At 41.7% G+C, this 12,937-nt stretch overlaps 2 protein-coding genes across 3 annotated transcripts in view; both read right to left on the bottom strand.

The window, feature by feature from the left end:
• The window catches only part of LOC139547975 (Golgi SNAP receptor complex member 1-like), a 54,322-nt gene extending 47,034 nt beyond the window's left edge, over positions 1-7,288 (bottom strand). The window contains exons 1-5 of one of the 2 annotated variants that reach the window (XM_071357229.1): positions 7,116-7,288; positions 6,238-6,349; positions 5,837-5,927; positions 5,565-5,672; positions 5,279-5,370 (exon numbers count right to left, since the gene is read on the bottom strand). In XM_071357229.1, coding sequence (XP_071213330.1) covers positions 5,279-5,370; positions 5,565-5,672; positions 5,837-5,927; positions 6,238-6,349; positions 7,116-7,146 — 434 coding nt within the window. In that variant the 5' untranslated portion in view covers positions 7,147-7,288. Of the gene's footprint in view, positions 1-5,278; positions 5,371-5,564; positions 5,673-5,836; positions 5,928-6,237; positions 6,350-7,044 lie in introns of both variants that reach the window. The other variant, XM_071357230.1, reaches the window with a different exon arrangement.
• A 532-nt stretch (positions 7,289-7,820) lies between these two features.
• Positions 7,821-12,937, bottom strand: part of LOC139547974 (carboxypeptidase D-like) — a 38,244-nt gene continuing 33,127 nt past the window's right edge. Inside the window, exons 20-21 of the mRNA XM_071357227.1 lie at positions 12,272-12,560; positions 7,821-10,731 (exon numbers count right to left, since the gene is read on the bottom strand). Of these exons, the coding sequence (XP_071213328.1) occupies positions 10,499-10,731; positions 12,272-12,560 (522 nt within the window). The 3' untranslated portion in view covers positions 7,821-10,498. The remainder of the gene's footprint in view (positions 10,732-12,271; positions 12,561-12,937) is intronic.

Below are 12,937 nucleotides of genomic sequence, written 5' to 3'. Positions count from 1 at the left end.
CAGCACGCATAAAGCATTATTTCTGTCTTACAATCTCTCTCCACCAGGTGTAGCACTTCTCTCATCGTTTAAAAACAAGAAATGGACAGTGACAGGGGTAAGGGGGGGATACCTAGTCATTTTTTGCGTCATCATTGCATGCGATCATCCTTCTCAAAGCTGCTGTTTACTTCTAAGATCACTTTAGCTAAAAACCCGATTCAAATTCGACACAAACCTTCAAATAGGTATGTAATGACACATTATATAAACTCTTTATAGTGTTTTATTTACATTTTAGAGGCGATAAGGTGATAAGTTGGACAGATCGAGTGAAAAAAAGCAATTTTCCCACACAACATCTCTCCTTCTCACTATCACGCATTAGTTTCGCTTCCCCACCCGCCATTTTTAAAAAGACCCGACGGGGCTCATTGCCTGCTTGAATTATGCAGAAACGGACAGCGTTTAGGTCATATAATTGATTCTGTTGGAAAGGGGAGAAATTGTGCTTTACAATGGTATTGACATTACAGTTGATCTGGAAGTATTACGTTTTTGGGGCGCTAAAATAAGGGCAATTGTACGGACCAAGGCGATGTACGAGTTTACGTTAGTTGTGGGAGAATTATAATGAAAATGGATGACGAGGTAGTAATGGAATGGTCCACATCTCAGAGGGATTGTCTGGTCATTGCTACAGTAACAACGTTAGAAGTCTTGCTGGTCATTGCGCTAACGCTAGTTAGCATTGGCTCGCAAAACTACCTCCAACTTCCTTCATAGTGGACACAGACATAAAAATGATATCCACTAGTTCATCCGACTCTGGGGAAGTAGATACCAAAATGCAGAAGAATCCTTTAAAGATGGCTGGAGCCGTGTGTGTGTGTGTGGTATGGTTGTAAACAGAAAAATCCCTCATTGTGACTGCTTACTTAAGCAGCCACACACACCCAGTCAGGTATGCAGAAGATCTACTGCCACCTGGTGGGCAACAGGGGAATGTGTGCTACACAAGAAAGACCAGCCCCACACGCTTCAGGGTTTCTAGAACCATTTCAATAATGGTTAATTAAGTTTGAGCGGAAATAAAACCCTCGGGGGTTTGTGGTATATGGCCAATATACCACGGCTAATGTGTCGTTGTCGCATTGCGTCATGCCTAAGAACAGCCATTAGCCGTGGTATATTGGAAATATACCACACCTCCTCGGGCCTTATTGCTTAAGTCTATACTGTTCACCATGTAGCCTACACAACGGCACACTCACAGAGTAGATATGAGCACCCAGCAACCCGTCGACAGCTCCTTAGCGCTACTCTCAATTCCCACTGCAGTGGGTGCTATAGGAAGTGGCTGCTGGACTAGCTATAGGCTGTAAGCCCATAAGCACTTTATTAATGCTCTCCTTCCTCTCCACTGACCTGGGGAAAGGAGAGGCAGCCATTGTTTCAATACTTGATCCAGGAGGGGATGAATGCATAGAATCAGAATACTAATAGTAATTTAATAAGATCTCTATGATCGAATGTCTCTGCTGTAAACAAGAAGCTTGACATCTAGCCTCTTACATAGCAAGTTAGCAAACCGAAGGCATAGCTGGAGCCCTGAGCTAGATATAATTTGACACATCTTAGATTTCTTATAGTTTTAATTAACTTCTAGTTATAAGCAGTGGCGTAGCACAGTATTGAAAATCCTACCATCGGTATATCGCCCAAACCTACTAGAGGGGGAACATCCATGGTGGATAATGTGTTATGCCATGTTGGCAGGGATCTTTTAAAATATACTTATTGGGGGATTTGGCATTGTCTGGTTACAGGAAGTAATACATCACTTAAGAAATAATGCAAACAGTATTGATAAGAGTACGCATGATTGCATGGTGAACTTATAAAACAGCGCAACATACTATATTGATTCAAAGAAGCCCAACAACGGTATGCAACATTACAGTAGAGTTTGACATATAAGCTAAGTAACTAGCATGGCCACCAAACAAACCGTTGCAAGCTGCCATAATATTGATCGACATAACATGAATTGATATATGGGAAGTCTCAAAGGACACCATTGAATGACACGAGGCTGAAAACGTGCCCGATCGGGTTGCCAAGATGACTTACTAATACAGTCCAAAGTCTGTATGAAGCTTGAACATACTGTACAGTAAATGGGTAGGAAGAACAAGAGGATACAACAGTTATTGTACTAGAACAGATGGCAAATGATTTTTAGTCCAGTCAGCCAAGTAGCAAAGAAGGCAAAATGACTATAGGTCCATTTTATAACGACTATAGTATCATGTATTGCTGTATCAGAAAAACTGAAATGGCCTTAGAACTTGTGGAACTTGACAAAATGGACAACTGTTACAGAATAGTGGCGAAGCATCCCAGTGGTGCCCTGACAGACTACCACCTCTACCATCTCCCTCTCTATTCCATCACTTTCTCTCTGTTTCCCAATTTCTCTGAGTTTCATGGAAATGGAAGCTCTGAGTCTCTGCATCTGCACGACTGCCTGTGTCTCTCAACTCAATGCTTGATAGTACAAGACAATAGGGGTTCTTGTTAGCTTAGCGCTGTTGTATTGATTATGAGCAGTGTCGTTAGCTTCAGTAGCTTGGCTATTAGTGTGCGTTAGTTCAGCCTTAGCACGCCACAAGATTCAAGCACGTGGGCTTTGAAAGCACTACAACACCAGTCTAAATCCTTGAGGAGCAGCATGTACAGCGCCTTCGGAAAGTATTCAGACCCCTTGACTTTCTGCATTTTGTTACGTTACAGCCTTATTCTAAAATGTATTAAATAAAAAGTCCTCCGCAATCGACACACAATAACCCATGACAGAGCAAAAACAGGTTTAGAAATGTTTGCAAACGTATTGAAAATAAAAAACAGAAATACCTTATTTACATAAGTATTCAGAACCTTTGCTATGAGACTTGAAATTGAGCTCAGGTGCATCCTGTTTCCATTGATCATCCTTGAGATGTTTCTACAACTTCATTGGAGTCCACCTTTGGTAAATTCAGTTGATTGGACATGATTTGGAAAGGCACACCTGTCTATATAAAAGGTCCCAGAGTTGACAGTGCATGTCAGAACAAAAACCAAGCCATGAAGTCAAAGTAATTGTTCGCAGAGGTTTTGTGTGTAGATTGAGGGTATTTTTTTTAGAATAAGGCTGTAACCTAACAAAATGTGGAATAAGTCAAGGGGTCTGAATACTTTCTGGAGGCAGTGTATGTAGTATCTCATTTCCCAATGTGTATGTTAATGCTTACAGTACATCATACACCATGTAGGCTACATGGATCAGAATGCATACAATAATAAAAATGCTCCTTTGGGGACTTTAGTGATGACTAAGACAGGATAGGAATACCATTAAAACAAAGCTCACATTTCCCATCACATTATGTGGGTGGGCAGTAATGTCCTTTTCTCAAGCAGAACAATTATAAATTCAGTCCACAGCCAACAGAACAGTGAAAGGTTCATTCCCAGGCACCATGATGTTTGGTTTATTGTGGAGCACAAGGAGAACACACATGACTGCATGGAACAACAGAGAGCACTGATGAATAAGGCTATATGCTTATATAAAGGAGGGGTGTGTGTGTGTGCTCAATAGGAATCCTGCAGTGATCTTGTGGTGCGGCCTGACGCATCTTACCATAGATCAATAAGCCATTAGAGCAGACAAGAGTCATGGTCTGGTTGCCTAGCCCTCATTTAAATCTCCTCATTCACTACCAAGCCAATCAGTGGAGCACTGAGCACCTTCTCTCTCATTAGAGGCCCATGGGTGTAGGGCTGGGCGGTAAACCATTAAAAAAAAACATATCTGTATTCATTCAAGGACCGGTTTGGATTTTTACTTTACCTTCTATTAAAAAGGCATTTTAATGTTTGATTTATTATATTAAACATTCAGTAAAGAGTAAAAAAATTATAGCAATCACCCTTTTTATCGCCAGTAAGAAAACGGCTAAAAGCTGAGAACTGCTAGCTAACTTTCTAGCACGACAAGTCAACCACTTCAGGAGGGCAAGCTTGGCAAACCCCCCAGAAGTAGGTTGACTACGCACAAATAAGAACTGTAATTGAATCCAAAAACAGTCAAAGGGGAGAATAATTATTTTCATAAAGGAAACTTGACGAAATACAGGCATATACTAAGACAAAAATTAGTGACAGTGACAACAAACTAGCGCAGGAAATGAAGAAATGTATGAAAATGCAGGAAGTGAATGCTAGAATTCAACAAATAACTATGGAAATGGGAACCATTGGTTGAGTACCAGAGTGAGGTTACAAAATAGGATTTTCAATCCTATGCAATGTTCTACAAATAGGCCTACTTAAAAAAAGAATACAAATATTTAACTAGGCAAGTCAGTTAAAGAACAACATTTTATTTACAATGACGGCCTACCGGGGAACAGTGGGTTAACTGCCTTGTGCAGAATGACAGTTTTATCTTGTCAGCTCTGTGACTCGATCTAGCAACCTTTTGGTTACTGGTCCAACGCTCTAACCACTAAGCTACCTGCCGACTACTTCACTGTCAGTTTTGTATTCCTATTATTTTCGGTTTAAGTTTATTTGAACAGTATAAAGCAATCAGAATGGAGAAAGTTCATTAAAACTACTAAGAATAGATTTGTTGCCATGCACTACCGCTAAGCATATTTAAAACTATTTTTATTCTGAAACATCAAATACCATCAAAAATATGAAAACTACAGTGATATGATAATTTTGGTTTCACAGGTCTAACAATAACATGGCTATATACAGGGTGTAACAGTACCGTATCAATGTGCATGGGTACGAGGTAATTGAGGTAGCTACGTACATGGGTTGGGGTAAAGTGACTAGGCAACAGGACAGATTGACAGTAGCGGCAGCGTATGTGGTGAGTGTGAAAGTGCCTATAAAGAAAGTTTCAATGCAGCGTTTTACCCTTTCATTGTATATGCTTTCGTCACCCTGCCCGAAGTGGATGAACTGTCACTAAAACATTTTTTATTAAACTTCAACATCTAAACAGCATATAGGACTGGTATTCTATTTTCTTTTATTTTCACTGTTAAATGATCAGGGATTTGAGACACACATGAGGGCGTGTTCTTACATAGAGAACCATAATAATCAATATAATCATATGCTTTATCAATCACCCTTTTCAGTTGAAATAGTCGACAATCTGTTGTTTCAAGTCAGTACAAATGGTAAGACAGGATCTATGGAGGGAGGGATGGCTGGAGGGAGAAATACTCACTCAATGTCTTTCCGGACAGACCCCAGCAAATCTTCTCTCTCCCGGATGGCAAGGAAGTTGGCTTTGGTTTTGTGGAATTCGTGAGTGTAGTCCTAGGGTACAGCAACAAAAAAAACAGGAGTAAAAGGAATGAAAAACCATTAACCATGGAAGTGAAAATGATGCATGCAGAGCTCAAGTTAGGACTAAGTTCTGATAGAGGAATAGGCGAGAGAGAGGGGGAGTGAAACAAAGAAAGAGAGGGAGAGAGAAGAAAAACTTAGAAAGTAAGAGAAGACAGACGGACCTGCAGAATGTCTCTGTGTCTCTGGAGCGTGTGCATCAGGGCTGCGTTGAGGGACGTCACACCTGGGGTGCTGGTGTACTCCGCCATCTTGTCGTTCACACCCGTGAGCTAAGAGACACAGCACCGTCAGTACACATACACACAACAATGCAAGATTCAACCATATTGGCATGCCTATGATAGTGAAGCTGAATACTACTTGAGGACCAAAATCCATTCTGAAATTTCATATCAACTGCATACAATGATAATTATTTGCTGGGAAGTCTTACTTTGGCCAGCAGCTGTTCAATCTCCACAGACATGGTCTCAAACATTCTATCCTGTGTCGAGTTGTTGAGGAGGGGAGTAGTATCCGAGTTACTATAGGGCAGAAAGGAAGACAAGGAGGGAGAGAAAGACCATTAGGACTGGCAACATGTGGGCTTGGTGGAGGTACTGTATCGCCATATTTGTAACACCTATCAGTTCTTTTAGATCCATAAACACCAAGAAAAAGCATGTTTAAAGGAGAATCTCCATTGAAAGTACTTTTTAGTCCAGAAGGCTTAATCTCGGTTCTGGGAAACTGGCCCCAAAGTTGTGGTGGCAGGCACTAGTCTCACCTGTAATGTAGGACCTAGGCCATTGGGAAAGGGGTTAGGGACAAAAAAGGAACTGGTCTTAGTCTTACCTGTCTCCTCGACGGCCATCTCTGGAGCTGCTGTAGCTGGTACACAGTTTACTGAAGGACACCAGCTTCAGGTCCAGCTCGTTCTCCAGCTGCCTGGCCTGCTTTCGCAAATCTGGGATGTGCAACATACATAGACACACACACCGTTTGGAATTGATTAACAGGGTTGGCGTCAACAGCAACGTACGTCTACAGAAAGATTGTAATCCAAATAGCTGAAATCAGTCATATTAAATCAGATGTCTTGCTGTCTTTTTCGTATAGCTAGTTAAACATCTGAATTGATGTTAACGGTAGTTATCTATACAATAGTGGTAGATAGCTAACGTTCGCTAAGTGGAGACAAAAAAACAACCAGGCAACACTCTAATCATCCTGCTGCTGTTGACAATATAACTTTGCTGGCTAACCAACTACTTTAGTTAGCTAGCACAAAAACAATTTTGCTTAGGTTGGCTGATCATTTAGCTAAATAACTACTGTTAGCTAACTAAGTGAAACTGAAATCACATAGCTAGTTAATCAACTCGACAGCAACCTAACTAGTAAACTAACTATTGTATACAACTAATCTAAAATAGCTTGCTACAACCTAAAGTTTGTATAGCTATGTGAAACTAGCTGGCTAGTTTCATTAGCTAGCTAGCTGACGAAGTTAACATTACATCGGTAAACGCTTCACTTGCTAGCAAAAGCTTGTTTTGCTAGCTAGCTAGCTGAGCTCTTAGACAGGCCACCCAACCCAACAGTGTCGATTTGCTCCATATTTGACAACACTTTTGGCCTGTAAACCCCATTATAATTTACCAAACATCGTTGTAAATGTATCCAATGGCTCTGTCTGATCGCACCCTAGTTGTGCCAGTTTGCCACCTCACCTTCCCAGTAGTTGCTGCTTCCTCCTGCCATTTTTGTCCAACGTCATCAGCTGACGCACGGCCCACCTACTGTACTTGGAACTGGAAAACTCCTACAACTGTACACTACAACAGCGCCTCCCCGTGCTGTTAACTAGTCATGTGCAGCATCCATTGACAAACTGGTCAGAACCTTGGGAACAAAAAAAGCAGTGTATGTATAGCCTCAAACAGTAATTGATAGCGGAATTATTTTATGAGAAAGACAGCTACAGACCACACCTGCCAGCAGAAGAGAATAGGATGTTGCCGTTATAGCCTTCTTTTCATATAAACTGTGTCGACAGAAGCAATGAGGAATGTTGTGAAACTGGTCCTATTCTCTCTACATTCTTCTTCCCCTCCCCATAAAAATAAAATGGTAAATCCTAGTAGTCTGCAACACAAACAACTGCATTGACATCTCAAAATCCAGCCTATTAAACTGACTAAACGAAATCTGCGGTAACACATTTTTAACCTTTCACAGCAGCCACCATGCAAGTTGTCTTCATTCAAAACATCAATTCATTGGCTGTCCACTAGTGGCAATAGTGGGTCAATAGAAGATGCTAAAATTGAGAATCTGCATTAACATTTTGCTGCTATGTTGCTGCTGAATGACATCTCTGAGAAGAGATTAGTGTAGAGTCAAACCAATGCAACGAATTAGGACATAAAACCATATTGAAAGAAAATGATTTATTTCATCAATGTGTCTTGAAGAATGTTCATGTCAGCATGGTCTGTCATATGGGGCTCCCGAGTGGCGCAGCGGTCTAAGGCACTGCATCTCAGGCCTTCACTACAGACCCTGGTTCGATTCCAGGCTGTATCACAACCGGCCATGACTGGGAGTCCCATAGGGTGGCGCACAATTGGCCCAGCGTCGTCCAGGTTATTGTTTGGCCGGGGTAGGCCGCCATTGTAAATAAGAATTTCTTCTTAACTGACTTGCCTAGTAAAATAAAAATTATCACCACATACAAAGTAACAGGTTGGTTTGTTATGAAATGTGTGTTGTATAGTCAGGGTTAACTTGAATTGCACTTATTTTTCTCACTCAAATACACTTGGCAACAGTTCATTATCTACAATCAATTCAGTTTCATATAAAAAGAAACAAAAATAACCATTTATATCAAAACACCAACATCCATTCAGAAAACACACTCTCTCCATCTCTCTCTCACACAGAAAGTAAAACAAAAACAAAAATAACTTAATTTCTCCCCCTCCCCTAAGATTAGCTGGCTTCGCTACAATATTGATTATGTGCAACTGAGATGAAAGCTAGGAGTCAGACACTCCTGTAGACTAGTGGTCCTCCACCCTGGTCCTGAATAACTACATGGTGTACAGGGTTTTGTTCCAGCCCAGCACTAACACACCTGATTCAACTAACCAGTTACTCAATAAGACATTGATGAGAGTAGAATTGGGAGGGTCAGTGTTGGCCTAGAACATGTCTGCACACCTCATACTCCTCATGACCAGGGTTGGTGACCACTGTTGTAGAGGAAGATGCCCTCCTCTCTAAACACTCTCCTGCCACTGCTGGATGGTTCTAGAGCAGACATTCTGCACATTTTCAGTAATGTAGGGCTGCCATCTACCATAAGGATTTGATAGAATTGTATTATATCAGATGTACATATAAATCATGAATGAATGCATGCAAAACAATTAACAGCAAAAATAGAGAAATAAAAGTAAATTACAACAAAATATACATCTATGTTGCTGACGATTATTAAAGCATGGGTAAGTAATTTGCCATCTTAAAAGGTCATTTTAAGATATGAAACATTTTAAACAAGCTGGTCTATGTGTAGAAAGAAAAAAAGCATACATATTCTTTAAAATTGATTTTTTTAAAGAAAACCATCCATTTGTAATCTACAGTATTTGCATCTATTTCAAAGTGCTTTCCCTGAACAATTAAATGGGGAATCATGTATTTGTATTTAACATACAGTGCGTGTAGTATAATGCATAGACGGCCTTGTGCTGTATGTCCAAGAGGGCACATTAATAAGCAGAGGGCAATAGAAGTGAAAACACATACCGCCTGTGAACCCAGGCCCATTGCAAGTCTTCTGCTCTGAGAGTGCATCACTTAAAATACTCAAGACTCCCGGATGAATCCTGGACGACTATTATGTCTTCCATACCACCTGAGTATCTGATGGATCACAGAATATAATCTGTACTAGGTCATAATCTGGATGAGATTCTAGTATATTTACTATGCTTCTAGTACCCACACCACCACGCTTCTGTACTATAGCCCTAAAAGAGAGTGAGGTGTCTAACTCTACAGCATCCAAGGCACTGTGTTTGATGCTCCCTCTGAAAGATTGGCTAACTGGACTGGGACAACATTGACAAAAACCATGAGAAACAGACATTTCTTGAATCATTTCAAATTACTGTAGTTAGTGTATTCATTTGTACTAGTTCCAAGTATAAGTATCAAATACATATATGGACAGGTTGATGAGTGGTGAGCTGCAAAAGTGTGCGTTGCGTGCATGAAAGAAAAAAAAAGGTTTTCCAGCTCCACTAGGCCTTTAGTGTGCATCCATGAACAGAGCTAAGCAGGTGCTGATTTGGACGATTCGGCTTGGACACCAGCCATAGAGGAGAGTTGTAGACTCTGAAACAGCTCTCTCTGGTGGGCTGGAGGAGGACAGGCAAATAGGACCTGGGGAATCTTATAGGAAAGGACAAGAACAAGCCCTCCCTGCTCCACCTCTTCCTCCAGTAAAGCAGAGCCACAGAGCACAATACCAACTCAACAGTCACAGGGATGGGCAGTAGAGCAATTCAACAGTAACAGAGTGATGCTGAGACTCAGATTTTTCATGTTTAAAATGTATGTCAAACAAAAACTATACAACTCTATGCACTCTAACTATTACAATTTCCACTGAACATTTTACATAAACACATTTACATGAAGAACAGTGCAGATGCAAATTTTGGTAACAGAATGACGGCACCAACTGCACAAACCATCATTCTGTTACTAAACTTCGCATCACCATTGTTCTTCAAGTAAATGTGTTTTTGTAAAATGTTCTATGGAAATTGTTAAAAGTAGTGCATAAGAGTTTTATGGTGTGTTCAACTTTGCAATCATTGGTTTTTGTTTTAAAGTGGAAAATCTGAGTCTCAGCAGCACTCTGTTAATGTGGAATTGCCCAGTGCTAACAGGATCGTATTCATTAGGGCACACTGTAGCAAAATGTTTTTTAACAACAGATAGCAAAAACAAGCATTTCTTGTTGTCCCTTCCCTGCTCCCGTCTGTTTGGTGCCTAACGAATACGAACCAGGTTGGCCGTGTATGTATGTGGGATCTCAGAGTTTGTCGGCGTTGGCGTAGAGTGTGTCCTCATCACTCTCGCTCTCATCCTGGAACTCATTGGAGAGCAGGGATTTCTTGGAGCCCATGGACGTGAGGCGTATCTCGTCCTCGTAATCGTCACGGTGCTGCCGCAGCCGGTGGAAACCATCCTTCTGCTGGTTGGACTTAGCAGAACACACACACCAGATGATACAGGCTGTCACCACCAGGGCCGTCATGGAGGCCGCTGCAGGGAAGGAGAGACAAGCATAAAGTTTATTCGGAAAGTATTCAGACCCCGTGACTTTTTCCACATTGTTACGTTACAGCCTTATTCTAAAATGTTTATTTTATTTTTTTAAATCCCCCTCAATCAATCTACACACAATACCCCAAAATGTCAAAGCAAAAATATGTAGTAGGGGGAAAAAAACAAATATAACATTTACATAAGTATTCAGACCCTTTACTCAGTACTTTGTTGAACCATCTTTGGCAGAGATTACAGCCTCGATCTTCTTGGGTATGACGCTACAAGCTTGGCACACCTCTCAAGCTCTGTCAGGTTGGATGGGGAGCATCGCTGTACAACTATTTTCAGGTCTCTCCAGAGATTTTCGATCAGGTTCAAGTCCGGGCCACTCAAGGACATTCAAAGACGTGTCCTGTAGCCACTCCTGCGTTGTCTTTGCTGTGTGCTTAGGGTTGTTGTCCTATTGGAAGGTGAACCTTAGCCACAGCATGATGCTGCCACCACCATGCTTCACCGTAGGGATGGTGCCAGGTTTCCTCCAGACATGACGCTTGGCATTCAGGCCAAATAGTTCAATCTTGGTTTCATCAGAACAGAGAATATTGTTGCTCATGGTCTGAGAGTCTTTAGGTGCCTTTGGTAAACTCCAAACATGCAGTCATGTGCCTTTTACTGAGGAGTGGCTTCTGTCTGGCCATTCTACCATAAAGGCCTGATTGGTGGAGTGCTCCAGAGATGGGTGTCCTTTTGGAAGGTTCTCCCATCTCCACAGAGGAACTCTGGAGCTCAGTTTCCCTGACCAAGGCCCTTCTCCCCCGATTGCTCAGATTGGCCGGGCGACCAGCTCTAGGAAGAGTCTTGTTGGTTCAAAACGTCTTCCATTTAAGAATGATGGAGGCCACTGTGTTCTTGGGGACATTTAATGCTGGGACATTTAATGCAGCAGAAATGTTGGGGTACCCTTCCTGAGATCTGTACCTCGACACAACCCTGTCTCGGAGCTCTACGGAAAATTCCTTTGACTTCATGGCTTGGTTTTGCTCTGACATGCAGTGTTAACTGTGGGAACTTATATAGACAGGTATGTGCCTTTCCAAATCATGTCCAATCAATTGAATTTACTACCAGGTGGACTCCAATCAAGTTGTAGAAACATCTCAAGGATGATCAATGGAAACAGGATGCATCGGAGGTCAATTTTGAGTCTCATACCAAAGGGTCTGAATACTTATGACAGTGAGTATGACAGCCCACTTGGAGTTTGCCAAAAGGCACCTAAAGGACTCTCAGACCATGGCACAAAACAAACGCGTCCTAAAAACCTACAGCATTTAACTTATTCACCTTGTTATACTCCCTACAATGAAAAATCTGTGGATGTGCCCTTGAGAAAAGCACGTTACCCTAATTGCTCTTATAATAACAGCGTCTGCTAAATGACAAAAATGTCAAAAAAATGTAATTGTCTGCAGTCATCTGGCAACATTACATAAAAGGTAACATCTCCATAAAAACCATTTCTCCTCATGCTTACCTGCAGTAGCCACAACAAACTCCCGGGGCAGGCCAAAAATACGGTTGTCCATGTCAAACTCAATGATGATGGAGCTGGCGGCTTCATATGACGACACAACCACCTCCTGCCGTTGTTGCTGGTAGCCATCAGCCACAGCCTCTATGTTGTGGTTTCCTGGTGCCAGAAGAGCATGGAAGTAGCCTCCCTCTGCAGTGAACACCCTCACACCCCCGTTCAACACTATCATGGCCCCCACGATGGGCTTCCCACTCTTATCCTTTACCACGCCACGCACACCTTTATGGACCTGGGAGACAGACGAAACACAGATTGAATGTAAAGTACACAGAACAAAAAGTAAGTAGCCATGTCCGAGCCAGAACGGCCGATAGGGCAGGAGCCTATATCCTGTTACTGTAGCGTAAGGCAGCTTGATGTGCAGTACAAGTACACACTCTAGCAAAGATTTTATAACTAAACCAAGATAGACCACGTTGTTTCAAATGGGAACAAATTAGTCATAGTGGATGAAATATCTGTCTTATTGTTCTATCTGTGATGCTAGTCTATCGCAGGAAGACAGACAGATTTTTACCTTGTCAGCATGGGGATTCGATCCAGCAACCTTTCAGTTACTGGCACAAAGCTCTAACTACTAGGCTACCTGCCGCCCCAACTGCGATT

The sequence above is a fragment of the Salvelinus alpinus genome, chromosome 21 (assembly GCF_045679555.1).
Source record: "Salvelinus alpinus chromosome 21, SLU_Salpinus.1, whole genome shotgun sequence".
In the NCBI taxonomy this organism is placed as follows: domain Eukaryota; kingdom Metazoa; phylum Chordata; class Actinopteri; order Salmoniformes; family Salmonidae; genus Salvelinus; species Salvelinus alpinus.
This window is presented reverse-complemented; position numbering and strand designations above follow the sequence as displayed.